The sequence below is a fragment of the Bidens hawaiensis genome, unplaced genomic scaffold, assembly GCF_021521415.1.
Source record: "Bidens hawaiensis isolate Kalapana, Puna unplaced genomic scaffold, B.hawaiensis_p1.1 tig00002338_1, whole genome shotgun sequence".
NCBI classification, from domain to species: Eukaryota; Viridiplantae; Streptophyta; class Magnoliopsida; order Asterales; family Asteraceae; genus Bidens; species Bidens hawaiensis.
Genome location: NW_027491126.1, coordinates 1,012,170 through 1,028,324, shown reverse-complemented (window position 1 = coordinate 1,028,324; position 16,155 = coordinate 1,012,170). Strand labels below are relative to the sequence as shown.

Here is a 16,155-nt window from a genome sequence, read left to right as displayed (position 1 = left end):
CGTTGTTTCCCTGGGTACAACAGCCGGAGCAGTAGTACTGCCGGAGTTAACCGTAAACCTGAAAAATGTTCGAATAAAAGAAACCAGAAATGTAGAAGAAGAAGAAGAAGAAGTTGGAAAAACCTTGCAACAATGCTTGTGTTGTGTGTAAGGTTTGGTGTGTGTTGCAACTTAGTTTACCTCTCTATTTATAGAGGAAAAACAAGGCACAAGTTTTTCATCCCACCAATGTGGGATACACCACTATAGTATTTTTTTTCAAATACACACAATCACACATCGATATCTCATTCATCAATGTCTATTAGTGTGCATTTGTTGTGTCATAACAACCTACTAATGCACACGTAACAAATTTTTCCAACAGAAACTGCAGTAAGGTTCCGATGAACGACAAATGATGGAATTGTAGAAACCGAGTTACATGGTGTGCTTAGAAGTTATCTGTAGAACGCATCAAAGGTATTTTTCTACTCTTCTTAAAACACATATGTTGATGTCCCTTGAATTAATTTCTTATTAATTATATGTAAATGGATCATTTATAGGTTTGTAAGAGAGTTAAAACTGTTATATCTTTATATGCTTTTTATTTTTGACGACAATTTTATTTTAAACCTATATATAAGCTTGAAGTCTTGAATATTACGAAGACGTAATTATGTTATCACTATATACCAATATATCCATTCCATTCAGTAAATAGTATTTGTTATCTAAGGATAACACCAACATTAAAACTATATATACTTCAGAATACTTACCTTTAAAATACATAAATTCTCAAAATGAAACACACAAAAATTAAATCAAAAAATAACATTTTAGATATTGTTAATTAGTCTTATTCGGAAAATATATAACATTACTTGCAAGACTTACAAATGGAACTTGATAATGACACAACAACGCTAGCATGTATCCTTCCTTAATCTACAGACAGAGACTTTATATAATATATCTTGTTAGATATATACAAGTTGAACATATCAAAATTCAAATCCTTTTTTTGTCAGTTGTTTCCATCTAGCAGGTCGATCTATCTCCTATTCGAACTTTGCTTTTACTGGTTATCTACCATGAGATCTTGGAGGCCACCTACATGTCCGGTACAAGCTACAATTTAGGTGAATACGCGATCCTGTTAGCATGGTATTGACAGGGTCACATGAGTTTTCTGATAACGGTTCGCATGACTGAAAGAAAAAAGACTTGTTTGTCAATTGTCATCAGCTAATCAAGAGTTGGACCGAGGTTATATTTAGTCAACTAATGATCGATCATTAACACCCAACACAAATAATTAATTTAATCAATACGAGATACGATAAATAAACCTATATTCTTAAAGAAAGCTGCAAAGAAATCATCTGTTGTTTGGCAAACTGAGTGATCTTTCCCCAAAAGAATACTCCAGATGAGAATTAACCGAAGATGCCAGTGTATCGAGATTCGGTAAAACTGGTGCGAACCCATGGTTATGATGGCTGAACTCCTGCATGAACCCATCATTATCAAGATCACCAAACCCCACCCAAGAACCCGCCACCTGAATTGGCTCCCACCCATATCTCGTCTTCCCCTTTGATCTTTGATCCTGTCGTGGGCGAAAATCTTAATCTTTTATTTTTCTTTTCTTTTCTTGTTTTCTTTTGGGTTGGTTTTCCTGTAAGCCTTTGAACCAATTCCCGGAAATTTGCAACGTCTGTTTTGATGATCTCGGGCGCAGATATGTGAAGTATGCGGATCTTGGGCTTGATTTTCGAGATGGTTCGAGAGTCTTCGTGCATGGTGAGTGGTTTTGTGGCTGGAGAACATCTGTGTTTCTTGCTGATCATCGTGTCTTCCATAGTTCTTTAGTTTGTGTTTGTGTGTTTTTAGAGAGTGGTGGGAAGGTGGGTATGGTGTAAGTTGGTTTAGAAGGAGAAAAGATGTATTAATATTGTTTTCTTTGTTAAATATTTAATTAAAGTGAGGGATTTGTTTAATGTAATAAAAATACTTGAAAAGATTAATTAAAAACTAAAACAAACTTCAAAGAAAGTGACCGTCAAACAACATCTATAAGGAACCGAAACTATGTTAAAACTTTATCATGATCCCAACAAGTATAAAACTATCTACATACTTTCTTTTCATGATCATAATTACCATCACTTCAAAGAGTGCTATCTCCGGTCAAATCCATTGACAATGCTTGTTACGATGAGAAGGTTGTTACGATTGGAAACGGTCGCAAGAAAATGACAATATACTTAATCTTACTTGAAACAATTACCTATGGCAGTTACCGAGTGATCACTAATGGTCAACTTTAGTCGTCTCATGCCTTTCTTGTTCACCCAAGAGAGCGCAGGTGATCACCTACGCTCTGATACCAATTATTGGTGAACAATTGGAAATATAATCAAAAGAAACTTTAATAATCTTGAAAAAGTTTTCTGGTTACAAACTTAAAATAAACGAACATACTTATAACCCTATGATTCTATGAAACATAAACTACAAGAACTAGGAAACTAATTTAAAACAAGAGGTAAACATACAACTAAAGAAACTTAAATAATAGATAGATATGAATATATGATCTCCTTTTCATGTTTCTTTTGAGATTGACATAGCCACCTCTTTATCTATCTAGCTTTAAATGAGTCAGGATTATATTTATCTAAACTAATCTGCAGTAAGAAATTTGTCACTATCGAGCATTTTAAACATATATACTTTCTACATTAGCTTACAACTCCATACCCAATAAAGACAATTTCTTACCTTAGTACTAAATGTTAGACCCAGTCAAAACTAACACTTAATTTGGTCAAATCTCAGTTCAGTATATATGAATATAACATTAAAAGTCAAAGTTAGATAAAAACTCAAAATCTTGATCACTTACTTTTTCAAATCATCACTTGGTCAAAATTAGCTTACAATCGTGAATAATAGTCATACTAGGAGACATTCAAATAAAGTATAAACAAACCCGCCTAAGGATCTGTTTGGTATGAGGTAATGGAATGAGTGATGAAATGAAATGAGCGAGCTAGAGAATGGAATGGACGAGGTAATGCAATGAATCATTACCCTTCTATTAGCATGTTTGGTTACCATGTGGAAATGACATGAATTATTAGTTTTTATTTTTTGATAAGCTAGAAAAAGTCAGAATAAAATAAAAATGGTAGTGAGTAGCAGTGGAATGGTGGTTGTACGCGCCGAGCAGTAATGGTGGTGGTGGGTGGTAGGCGGCGAGAGCAATTGTTGGTGGTGGCAGGTGGTGGCGAGAGAGCAATGGGTAGTAGTGGTGCACTAGTAAAAAATGCTTTTTAGATGCGATGAAAATGAGAGAGGGTGGTGAAGGTAATATAGTGTGAAAAGGTGATGGAATGCAAAAATAACAAGGGGTGATGAAATGAATTTGGAGTGTTTTTTAGAGAATGGAATGGATATGGTAATGGGTGATTCCATTTCATTGACCAATCAAACACATTTTTCTATTTATTCCATTATAATGATCAATTCCATTCCGCATCTCATCCATGCATGCCATACCAAACACTACCTTAAGTTTTAACAATTTCACAATGTTCCCACTAATACCAACGAGTTCATTATATAAAAAAACATAATTTTGGTATATATAATCTTGTTAATTTTGTTATCGTTAACTGTAAACATCAATTCCATATCTGACCATAAACAATAAGTTCAGAACTAGATAAAATAATTAGTTAGTAAAAAAGTCTAATATTTGAATCTAATTAAGTCAATAAATTCGGTAGAAATGAAGCCTATATATATTTTGGTACAAATGAAATCTAAACAAATTAACAGTCAAAAGTTGCATTTATAATTAAATGCGAGTTAACAATGGTCAAAAAGTATATATATATATATATATATATATGGTAAGGATTCTAAGAGAATCCTTTGCAAATTGAGGACTTTGAGAACCATTTTGGACCACTAAAAACACTTTAAAAAATATTTAAAAAAATCATAAAACAAAAAATAATAAAAATTTTAAAAAAGTAAAAAAACCAAAATTCTTATATTTCATTCCGGTTTCAATAAAAAAATAAAAAAAATTAAAAAAAATTAAAAAAAAACGTCGTATTATACACATATGTATAATTTTATATAATCTTTAGTTACGTAATATACGCATATGTACATTATCATTTATCTTAAATTATACACATGTGTACAAAAAAACATGTAAATGTACATATATGTATATATTATACATATGTGTATATAACTTAGCTAAACCTAGTTTTTTTTATGAAACCGGATGATAAAATAAGAATTTTGATTTTTTTACTTTTTTTATTTTTGTGTTTTTTTAGTTTATGATTTTTTTATTTATGGGTTTTTTGTGGTCCAAAATGATTCTCATAGTTCTCAATTTCAGAAAAGTTTTCTCATGATCCTGATCCTATATATTATATATATATATATATATATATATATAGGATTAAGTTCATTTGAGAAATATTGTTAGAGCGAGAAGTGCGAGAAATAAAACCAACCAATCATAAATTTTATTTTATTATATGATTTATTTTAATCATAAGGGTATTTTAGTATAATTGGGTTTTTTTTATGTAAGGTAACTAATTATTATCTTTGAGCAGTTACACTTCAATTATTAATTATTATTTTTCTTATTATAAATTATATATTATGTTCCCTAGTTACATTTTATCAATGAAAAAACCATGCCGATTTCATTATCAACAAACAAAATTTTGTTTTCCTTTTAATTCTGAATTTTATATTTTTAATTATAAATTATACATAATTTGAATTCTCATAATCTATGTTTTCCTAATAACTTTTTATCAACAAACAAAATACATATTTTTATTAATTTATAATTTAATGATTTTTATACTTTATAAACAAATCCGAAAACAATTTAAAGCTTCACTATGTTACACAAGTGCAGGAAATATGTTTTTATACGTGAAAATATAAGTGAATAGGCTGGTCATGGGTAAACATAATTGTAGGTTATACGTTTTTTTTGTGTAAGTTAATATACACATGTGCAGGTTACGTACATGCAGGTTATATGTTTTTTGTGTAGGTTGTACACAAACGTAAGTTATATGCAGGTTATATGTACATGTGTAGGAAATATGTTTTTATATATATGAAAACATAAGCGTGTACGTCATACGAAAACACAAGTGTAGGTTATTTGTTTTTTAATTGTGTAGGCTAATGTACGTATGTGTAGGTTATTTGTTATGTGTAAGAAATATATATTTTAAACAAAATAGACACGGATAAACATGAAAACTACAAACACTTACATTTAAACAAGTGTAGGAAATATGTTTCTATATGTGAAAATATAAGTGAATAGGCTGGTCATGCGTAAACATAATTGTAGGTTATATTTTTTTTTGCGTAAGTTAATATACACATGTGTAGGTTACGTACATGAAGGTTATATGTTTTTTGTGTAGGTTGTACACAAGTGTAAGTTATATGCAGGTTATATGTACATGTGTAGGAAATATGCTTTTATATATATGAAAACATACGCGTGTACGTCATACGAAAACACAAGTGTAAGTTATTTGTTTTTTTAATTGTGTAGGCTAATGTACACATGTGTACACCTTTTAAAAAAAAGGTACACATGTGTAGGTTATTTGTTATGTGTAAGAAATATTTTTTAAACCAAATAGACACGGATAAACATGAAAACAACGAACACTTATATTTATATGAACACCATTCAAAAACCCATACACAATCATATATGAGCTTACACAATCAATGGCTCCTATGCTTTCGGATTATAAGATACCCAATAACGAATAATCACGTATAACAAACATGATATACTACAAATCCAACTTGATATACTACATAACAATACAAAACTATAAATAATTACAATTGTCCTACACATCAAGAAATATACACAACACATCAAATAAGTTTATCAAAAAAAGAAATACTACATATTAATAAACCTATAGATAACTAATAGGTCATACACAAGCAAGTTGCAAACATAAACTCAATATACTCGCTGCATGTTAACCACTTAAATACACATCATAAACTATGTTACAATATATGATAATTATCATATATAACATACGTAACTACACTCTAAACACACATGAAAGAACATTTTATCCATAGGCACTATAAAAGAATCGTTTTTTACACTATATTAATTGAGGCATAAAAAGGGGGAAGTGACGAAGACACTTTCAATGATTTAATCATGCCTATTTATATATGACAATTCTACCCTTTTTTTTTACTTTTATATTTGTTATAATGTCATAATAATTACAAATGTGTCATTTATGATTTCCACCATTGATTACACATAATCGATTGTTAAGATTAACTTCTCGCACTTCTCGCTGTAAAATCACTTCTCACATATATGTTGAACAACATCTAAGTCAACAAGTATATAATTACAAAATCATACTTTTTGGAAAAGAAATTACAATTTTTTTTAGTAATATCTACATATAACTAATAACATGATTATTTGAGGTTTTAGACTCAAAAGATATACCCATGCATTGGCCATATTTACTTGGCTAACGTTAACAAATTCAACCTCTTAAGATCATAAATAATAATCCTGGTCTATTAGTTTTTAAGTAGAAAGAGTCCGATTTTTGTTAGATATTAATCCCTCATATGTAAAGTTTAGGATTAGATACGTAGGTTGCAACTATATATCTTTAGAGAATTATTTTGTATTTGTGTAATTAGATGAGTCAAAGTTGTAAACATCCAACTTTAATAGTCAACATGATATCATTTTAGGGCTAGATTGAACCGATGCAGCTAAACGCTATGTCGGTTCATCACAACTGAACACAGTGCATAAATAGGTATGACATTCAACGAAAGTAGATTCGATCATTTTGCAAATTAACTTATTGTTTGATTTGTTCATAGTGATCATTTTATTAATGTATGTGCAACGATTATGTTAGATATTAATCTTCACATGTAAAATTTAGAGTTAGATATGTCAGTGTGAAACTATATTTAGAATATTGTTTAATATTTAAGTAATTAGAAGGGTCAAAGATGTAAACATCAAACTTGATATGAAAAAGATGATGTCGTTTTAGGGCTTAGATTGAAGCGATCGATGCATATAATCAGTTCGTCGCTTCATAACAACCAATTACAATGCATATATAGCTATAATGTTCGTTTGAAGTAAATTCGATCTATTTGCAATTCAATTGATTGTGTGATTTGTTCATCTTGATTAATGCTTTTGCAACAAATTTTGCCATATCTACATATGAAAACACATTTAAAAAAATAATAAAAAAACATGGACAATATATAACTACTAGAAAACTGAGTATTACCGACTATATTTTATGTCGTAAATAGTTGTGACTGAAAATGTTGTGACTAAAACCTCTGTGGGAAATTCTCATCATCCATTACATAAACTTGTGAGAGCTAGCACCCACGAAAGATAGTCTTTATATGGTTTTGTTAAATAAAACTTTAAACCTATATTTACAAACCATGAAAAACTCGATCTAGTCCATCACAAAAGTTTGTCCGCACACATGGAAACATCTATTGGTACAAATTTTGTTGCATGTTCAATTTTTCGGGTCGATGAGTTTACAGCATACGTTGATCGAGTTAAGACGTCGATCACATCGATCAATCTTCAGGTCAAGCTTGATTTTAAAGATAAAGCTAACTTATTATCTCTACAGTACTCTAGATACCAATATTCATTTAGTAGCTAGTATTTAAGGATAACAACAATATTATAGTTTACATCTGAATATTTATTTTCAACAAATAAACTCTCAAAATTAATGAAGAAAGAAAAAAAGACGGGAATAGCATTTTAGATAGTGTTTCTACTTTCTAGGTCTTATGCAGAAAATATAAATTTCTATAGCTCATTACTTGTATGACTTACAAACTTGATAAGGACAAACAACTCCTTCAAAGATATAAATATCCACAAAACAAATCCCTTCTCAGGTAACACGTATTTATACAAATCTTGTTCGAAACAAGACCTGAACCTATAAATGGCTGGCTACAACCCGAAGCTTTTTTCGGTTTCCTATCATGATATCTTGAAGGTCATCTGCCTAGTGCAAATTGTAATTAATTTACCAGATTCTGTTGGGTAGTATATATGTTATTGACAGGGTCCGTAAGCTTGCCGCTATCAATTCTCATGATTAAAAAGGAAAAGACTTGTTTAGCATCTGCTGAATCAAGAGATATATAGACATGAATCAAGACTGGATACGATAAATAAACCTGAATTTGCAAAGAAATCATTGGTAGGTCGGCAAATTAGGTGATCTTGCCCCAAAAGTAAACCCTAAATGAGAATCAACCAAAGTGGCCGATGTATCAAGATTCGGTAAAACTGGTGCGAACCCATGGTTGTGATGGCTAAACTCGTGCATGAACCCATCATTATCAAGATCACCAAACCCACCCAAGAACCCGCCACTCGAATTCGCTCCATCCCATATTTTGTCTTCCTCTTTGATCTTCTCACTCACCTTTGGCGAAAATCTTAATCTTTTATTGGTTTCTTTTCTTGTCTTCTTTTGGGTAATTGGTTTTCCTGTGAGACTTTGAACAAGTCCCCGGAAATTTGCAACGTCTGTTTTGATGATCTCGGGCGCAAATATGTGAATTATGCGAATCTTGGGCTTGATTTTGGAGATGGTTCGAGAGCCTTGGTTCATGGTGATGAGTGGTTTTGTGGCTGGAGAACATCTGTGTTTCTTGCTGATCATCGTGTCTTCCATAGAACACATTAGCCAGGTGTGTGTTTTTAGGGAGTGGTAGGAAAGTGGAGATGGTGTAAGTTGGAAGACTATGAATAGTTTTATAGGGTTTTCTTACTTTAAATATATAATGAAGTGAACTTGATGGATTTGTTTAATGTATTGTGACTTTAAGAGACGATTGAAAAGATCTTAAAAGGAAATAAGAAACCATAAAGAGAGTGACCCGCAAACAACATCCACAACTACATCAAACTATCTATTCCAAGAGAGACGGTTTCAGTGAGACATTAGTTATATATAAAAATTCATGCGTTAAAAACATCATACAAAAATAAATAGTGCCGGATACAACATTATAAAACAACATATGGGTTGAATTAATGGATACAACATCATAAAACAATATATAGACACAGAGTCTAGCTAAAGTGTTTGCTTAGTTAAAGGTATTTAACTTTAATCCTACATTTCCACTAACTTCTATTATAGACCATCATTTTGTAAACCGTAAGTATATGGACATTCTTTCTTATAACGGTCACAATTTGTAGATTCACACTACTAGAAAAATAGGTATTAGCAACCAACTTTCGATCACTAATCAGTTGCAATTTCCCTATTACGACCAGTTTGCGGCAGAAAACGTGGTGGGAAAAACACACATCGCAAAAGAGTTTACAACAATATAACGTTGTGTCTCCCAAAGCACCACCACATTCTTTGATCTTGATGGAAAGGGAACAACTGAACAAAGACAACAATAACATGAGATCATGCATGATCAAACACGACCATTGTTTCTCTCCCAAGTAAAGACAAAAGTCCGGTGGGTCCATAGCCACATGAAATAGGAGTTTTCTGACCGAAAACGTATTTTCCTGCGACCACCACCTAGATTTCCAGCGACCTCAACAATTGAGGATTTTACTTTAAAAAAAGGTTTCCAAAGGTCAGAACTAAGGTTTAAAAGATGCTTGGGATGAAAATATAGAGTTTTCCAGCGAAAAAGAAATTTTCCGGCCTAAAACGGTTTCCCGGCGACCAGAGACTAACGGAGTTATGCTTCCGTTAGTGGTAGATCATTGGAAACAAACATGGTAAAAAATGAGACTATCACAAACCATTTCTTTAGTTAAAACTTAAAACAGATATACAGCAACCAAAAGGTAGTAATTATTAAAATTATTTAAAACCAATATACCTTTATAATTTTTTGTATATCTGTAATCAACAAACACTACGTGTAACCTACAAACCTCACTGATCAAAAGTTTACAATACTTGTGACCAACAAATGTCAAAAATGAACAGTCAATGAAGACAAGAAAGCATGCAATCATCTACCACTTGTGACATGGCATATTAATCCTCCATCTTTCATATCTTTAACATAAGCTAATTACTTTTAATTTTAGAATCTCCTAAAAGATCACTTCAATGCAACAACATCCTTAACAAACTCAAAAGACACAGAACATCAAAGATGAAAACAAACATAAACCAACATAATAAACAAAAGATGATCATCAAGAACATGCATGCATGTTAATTCATTTCAGAGTTAAACCAGATCCTCTCATTTTCTGATCCACCAATTTGTCTATCTTCTCTTTCATCTCCTCCGTAAAGTAGTTCTTCCAATCTCCATCTTTAGCTTTCCTGAAATAAACACTGTTATCAACAGCAATACTATCAGTCAAATAATGCTTTCCACTTTGGTTCACTTCTAGGTTTCTCAGGTTCTCAAAACTACACAACTTCACAATGTTTTCAACCACTCCTGCTTCGATTTCCTTGATCGAAAATGGATACCCGATGAACTCAGCGAGTTTCTTCACATTGCATGTAGGGTTTCTCTTCATATCTTCATATTTCAAGAAAAGTATTGTTTCTGGTCTTTCGGTGTGAGCTTTCAAGTATCCCAAAATATGATCCCAATATGGTCCATAATATGAAATACCCTTAGAAAACTCATCAACTGCCTCTTCAAACGGCGCTTCTTCCATGGGCAACTTAACCATTTCACGCATGTAATGGTAGTATGAAACGATGACATCTTTTATGTTTCGGTATATGTAAACGATCTTGCAATTTGAATCGCGGTATGATTCGGGCAATGAGGTGTAAGGAAGGTGTGTGGCCACTAGTGGGACAATGACATTGTCTTGAATTTGATCATGGTGCTTCTCTAGGAAAGGGATGCAATCATGGGGTAACTTAGTCAGCAAAGGACTAGAGGATTCGTCGAATGTGGTTCGGGTTGAGATGGTGAAAGCCAAGGCCTTTAGCCAAGTTGTTCCGGTTTTGGGGAAACTGCAGATTAAGACATCACTTGGCCGAGCCTTCATGAACCGTTGTTGAGCCGTAATGGCTCCTTCGTGGTACTCGCGAACGTTCCAAAAGCCTTGATAGTAGAACATGATCAATCTACCTTTTGACCAGCTACATTTGTATCTGGGGAGTGTTCTGAAGAATTCTTTCCTGGTGATTTAGAAGTTTTTGCTAGTTTGGTGTGGATGGTGTGTTTGCTGATGACTCATTTATAGAGCAATGTTATAATATTTATATTGGATACAGGAATCTAGAAACATATTTCTATCTTTCTTTAAAATGCAATTTCCACCATAAAAATCCTATAAACCTTGCACTTATAACGATTTAAACCCATCACCTTACAAACTAAGAGAGTGTTTGGCCTAGCTTTTATTTTTTTTGCTTATGCTTATATTATAAAGTAGCTTATAGCTTATTTTCTATTATTTAATAAGCTCTTTTTAAGTGTTTGGATTAGCTTATATTCAACAAGTTAATTATGTATCTTAATAAGTTGTTAAATCCACAATTTTTTAATTTGTTAGAGTAATAAGTTGCTTCAATAATTACTAATTGATCACCAATTGAGAGCAAATAAGTAACTTAGAACCTTATACATATAAACTTCTTTAAATAAGCTAAAAAACCATCTTCACATAAGCTTCTTCAAATGAGCTTATATAAGCTCATAAGCATAAACTTAAAAAGCTAAACCAAACACTAAGTTGAGCTTATTTTGTAAAAAAAGCTAAAAAAAACTATAAGCTTGGTTAAAAAAGCTAGGACAAACATCCCTTAAATAGTAATCATGACACGTGTGTGAGTTTATTTGAACTATTTTAAATCAATCAACAAGTCAATTTGACGCTACTCAAATTAGTCAACCTATCAAAACATGCAACTATTATAACATTTGTTAGCTTAAGAAGAGTCCAAACGGGTTAGCACTTAGCACTACATGGACCATTGCTTGTCTACACCAGCTAATTGTTGTAGCCTGCACCATTGCCGCCCCCGACTCGCTCACAACTACCACTGTGACCACTCTATCGCCGATGTCGCTGCCTCCACCACCCACCGACGTACCACTCGGTGGTCGCTCATGTGCTATGTGTGGCTCTCAACATCAACCCGATCCAACCGGCCCAAACCTGACCCGGTGCTCAAACCGACCCAACCAACCTGAGACCGATCCACCCCTTGATTAATGGTTCCAGTTCTTTGTCTTCCTAAAATGACTCATTTCAACCTGACTCCATTTTGCCAAGGACCCGTGCCCAGAACTAAAACCCACTCGACCCACCTAGTTTACTAGCTATAATTATCAACCATCATAAAAAATAAACTACTCCTAATACCTTCATCACTTGGTCTGTTTTATACATCACCCACCAAACATGACCACATGCGCATGAAGTCAAGTCTCAAGGCCCCGAAGCATTTTCCAAATCGACACACACATGAGGCGCGCTATTTAAAGCCAGGAGTGATTTACAAATGGATTGAAAAATGAACCAAATTGCTATACCACTAGATTCCTACAACATTAAACTAGTTTACTTGCTATGTAAACTTCACCAAAGCTAAGTTGCCAGCCTATAAAACTCGGTAAAGTCTAGCCGAAACATGAGAAACTTCAAATCAACATGCTTAGGCAATTGAGTTATGAACCCCTTCAAAACAGAGGAGTATTCTTTTGAAACCGCATCTAAATCTTGTCCCACAATATTAAGAAACTCGTTCGCGCGTTGCGTTACAGCCTTTCTTCCGTCTTTAAGCCAAGGGTCAGTTTCCAAGCCTTTGCTTTTAAAAGTCTTGGTTTTTTTGGTCTCACTTGTAGTGGTATTTCTGAACATTATAAATAAATAGTGTGTTTAATATGATTACAAAAACTATACTATTGCAGTAAATCAGTAATACTTATGTTTTGAAAATAAAATGATTTATGAGGTTTTATGCATTTGCCATTCAGTGACTTTCTACATCTCATTGAAATTTTGACCTTTTTCATATTAGGCCATTTTTTTAATTTTGTTTTGACCCGTTAGAGAGAAACATAACTCAGGTCGTTCATAAGTAAATAAACTGGTCAAAATTCCCATCTAGTGTGCATGAAACCAAAAAAAAAAACCCGAACCGAAACAAAAACAAACTAAGCACTCGGTTCAGTTTCGGTTCTGCATGTTTTCAAAACAGAAAAAACCCTACTAATGGAACCGAATGAGATTTTCATTTTTTATTTTGACTTTTAAGTACTTCATTGAGAATTTAATAAATAGTGTTACCTAAATGTTTTAGCCCAAACTATAATAATAAATCGATTATTAAATAAAAAAGCCTTTAAGCACAAACTTATTAGACCCAAATTCGTTATTTTGGGCCAAATATTTTGTTGGACCAAAAGTTTCAAGCCCAAATGAAAAAAATCATTAAACCAAAACCGAGTGCTGTACAAAAACCTCAAAAGGCAAATTTTCGGTTAGATTTCGGTTTTGCATGTAATTTAAACCAAAAAAAAAACTAATTAAACCGAGTTTATGGATTTTCATTTATAATTTTGACTTTTAAATATTTTATAATAATTTAAAATATACTGTTAACCAAATACTTTAGCCCAAATATAAAATAATCAATTAATAATTACCTAACAAAAAGAATTAATCCCAAATTTCAAGCTCAAATGATAAAGCGAAAAAAACAAAACCGAGGGCTTTCAGAAAAACAACGAATTTTCGGATTTGGATCCGTAATCCGTTTGAACCCAAAACCGACCCATGCACACCACTATCTTAAACAATGATGTTGAAAAGGTGCAAATACCTTGTTCTGAATTCATAAAGCCGATCCGCAATACTGGTAAAGTGCGATATAACATCAAACAACTTTAACAAGTTCTTGTAAAGATTTTCGGAATTTTCTCCAAGAAGCGACTTCTCAATAATTGTCACAAGATATTTCTCATGAGCAGCAATAAGATCGTCAAGATCTTTAACCGCCTCCATTTCGTCACAAAATGTAGACCACGTCACCTCCAAAACTTCAAACATTATATACGACTGCAAATTCATAACAAAATTGTTCATTTCATCCCAAATAACATGGCATTTTCTTGATGTCAAAATTATCTGCGAACCCACCGCCTTTGGAAACTTGGTGAAAACATGGGAACCGATTACATTCGGTTTCATGGTCTTCCAAGCACCAAGAATAGAATATTCTACTCTTCTAATCTTCCACAAAAAACTAAAGATTTTCAAATAACTACTCATCGTGGACTCTGTAAATACAGTATTTAGGGGAACTTGAACTGCATAATCCAAACGGAACACATCCCACCCTGTGTCATTACCCCTGTGTGGCATCATCTTGACCTTTAATCTATCTAGAACATCACGATCATCATATTGTGCACCGGATGACAGAATGGCCTTTTCTAGTAATCCGGATAGATGAATTTTGCTTATAGTTTTAGCCGGCTCTGAGAGAACGGGCCCCACAATTTCCATAAGATATTGGACAAAATCACCTTGCCCTAATAATATATAGCGTTTAATCGCTAGACAGTGATCCTTAAACTTATAGCGAGTAAAAATAGTGTGCATTAAATGCTTATCTATTCTCTTTTCAGCTTCGGCAACCAATGATTCAAGTGCATTAGTTTCACTGTGATTTGCTAAATCAGCCGTACTATGATCCGAACAACAAACTTTAAGAAAATTTATCGACTTACCTGTTCTTAATACTCGATTAGCAAGAGATTTCGGTATAAAAGACGGAAGCATACGATAATTAATCCGATAACCGTCTCTCCATAGATAATCACGTTCAACAGACAGTTCAGATATAAAGAACTCCGAGTGTAAATCTTGAAGATCACCTTCTATAACCCAACGCCTCACCATTTCATAAACGGGAGATGAAACCTTAAAAAGCAACCGTTTCATTAAATCATGAGACAGACGGTCTCCATGTTGCGCATGCAAATGAATCGCTCCAGCTATTTCCCCACCCTTGAGATTCTTACAACTGTCCACAATAACCGCCATTCGTCTCATCTTAACCGTCGGTTCAACCAACCAGACCGCAAGTCTCCTCAAAGACAGATACCCCTTCGAGCTCACAGTCTCAGTCTCTGATCTCAATCCCAATAACGGGATCGGGTTCACAGACTGTGATCGAAGAACTCTTAACAACTTATGGTACTCCACAAGCTCATCTTGTAGAGCCACACAAAACGATTTAACAACTAACCCAACATTCTCAACTATATTGCCGGTCACATATCGATCCACCTTCCGAAACAACCATCCGAGCTCACAAAGCTTATGAACCATGATTCTACTACCTCTCTGGACCTTTATAGATTCCGACAGAACATACGAATCGACAATATCATCAAACTTCACATACCTCCCATCAATTCCTTGACAAACAGACAACACATCAGTCACTAATTCATTCTCCGACACGTCATTCTCCTCTAACACTAACCTAGCAAAACCCCCAAAAGCAACATTGTTCATATCATTAGGGTTTCTAACTATATTCAAAATCCCACCATTTTTCAACCTGTTTGAACTAAACCCATCACTAATTTCGGGTCCAATTGACGGCAACTTGGGGTTTGTAATCCGATCGTCGGAGATGATTTTGAGCAAATAAAGAACGGCCTGCTTATTAATAACGCTACCGGGTCCGGATTTGGAAGCGAATCTGGAGTAAAGATCAGTGAAAGTTAAGGCGTCGGATAACTTGTCTTGTTTGGCTAAACGGGTTTTGATGGAGTTGGCAATGGTGGGTTCGTCGGCGAGTATTGATGGTGTCATTCGGCTGGATAATATGCGAATGGCGTAGTTGACATCTTCGGGGTTAGGGTTTGTGTTGGGTTGTAAATGGTGGAGGAGTTGCCGGACTAGATCTCCGACGTGGTGGTCGGATTCCATTGGTGATTGTGGTGGTCGGAGATAGGGGGGAATTTGTGTTGGGTTGTACTTGTAAAAAAAGAACCCGATACAAACCGGTTGGTTAACGTTAAAAACGTTATGTA

General features: G+C 33.6%; 2 protein-coding genes and 2 pseudogenes across 2 annotated transcripts; all 4 read right to left on the bottom strand.

Moving 5' to 3' along the window:
• Window positions 1-1,352: 1,352 nt before the first annotated feature.
• On the bottom strand, window positions 1,353-1,886 carry LOC143618172 (VQ motif-containing protein 17-like; annotated as a pseudogene).
• Window positions 1,887-8,327: 6,441 nt separating this feature from the next.
• On the bottom strand, window positions 8,328-8,822 carry LOC143618667 (VQ motif-containing protein 25-like). The gene has a single exon (XM_077090781.1). The coding sequence runs from the start codon at window positions 8,820-8,822 to the stop codon at window positions 8,328-8,330; it is 495 nt and encodes a 164-aa protein (XP_076946896.1).
• A 1,378-nt stretch (window positions 8,823-10,200) lies between these two features.
• On the bottom strand, window positions 10,201-11,367 carry LOC143618161 (flavonol 3-sulfotransferase pseudogene; annotated as a pseudogene).
• A 1,029-nt stretch (window positions 11,368-12,396) lies between these two features.
• Window positions 12,397-16,079, bottom strand: LOC143618738 (gamma-tubulin complex component 3-like). The gene is made up of 2 exons (XM_077090837.1): window positions 13,923-16,079; window positions 12,397-12,941 (listed from the first exon to the last, which is right to left on the bottom strand). Exons 1-2 carry the CDS (start codon window positions 16,049-16,051, stop codon window positions 12,692-12,694), a joined length of 2,379 nt encoding a protein of 792 aa, XP_076946952.1. The 5' UTR covers window positions 16,052-16,079; the 3' UTR covers window positions 12,397-12,691.
• Between the last annotated feature and the right edge of the window lie 76 nt (window positions 16,080-16,155).

What these genes read in the sequence shown, in the direction of transcription:
- LOC143618667 (XM_077090781.1), bottom strand. Translation starts at nt 8,822, where the DNA reads ATGTGTTCTATGGAAGACACGATGATCAGCAAGAAACACAGATGTTCT.
- LOC143618738 (XM_077090837.1), bottom strand. Translation starts at nt 16,051, where the DNA reads ATGGAATCCGACCACCACGTCGGAGATCTAGTCCGGCAACTCCTCCAC. An exon ending in GAATTCAGAACAAGGTATTT is followed by an intron (nt 12,942 to 13,922) that starts GCACCTTTTCAA and finishes TACCACTACAAG; the next exon opens with TGAGACCAAAAAAACCAAGA.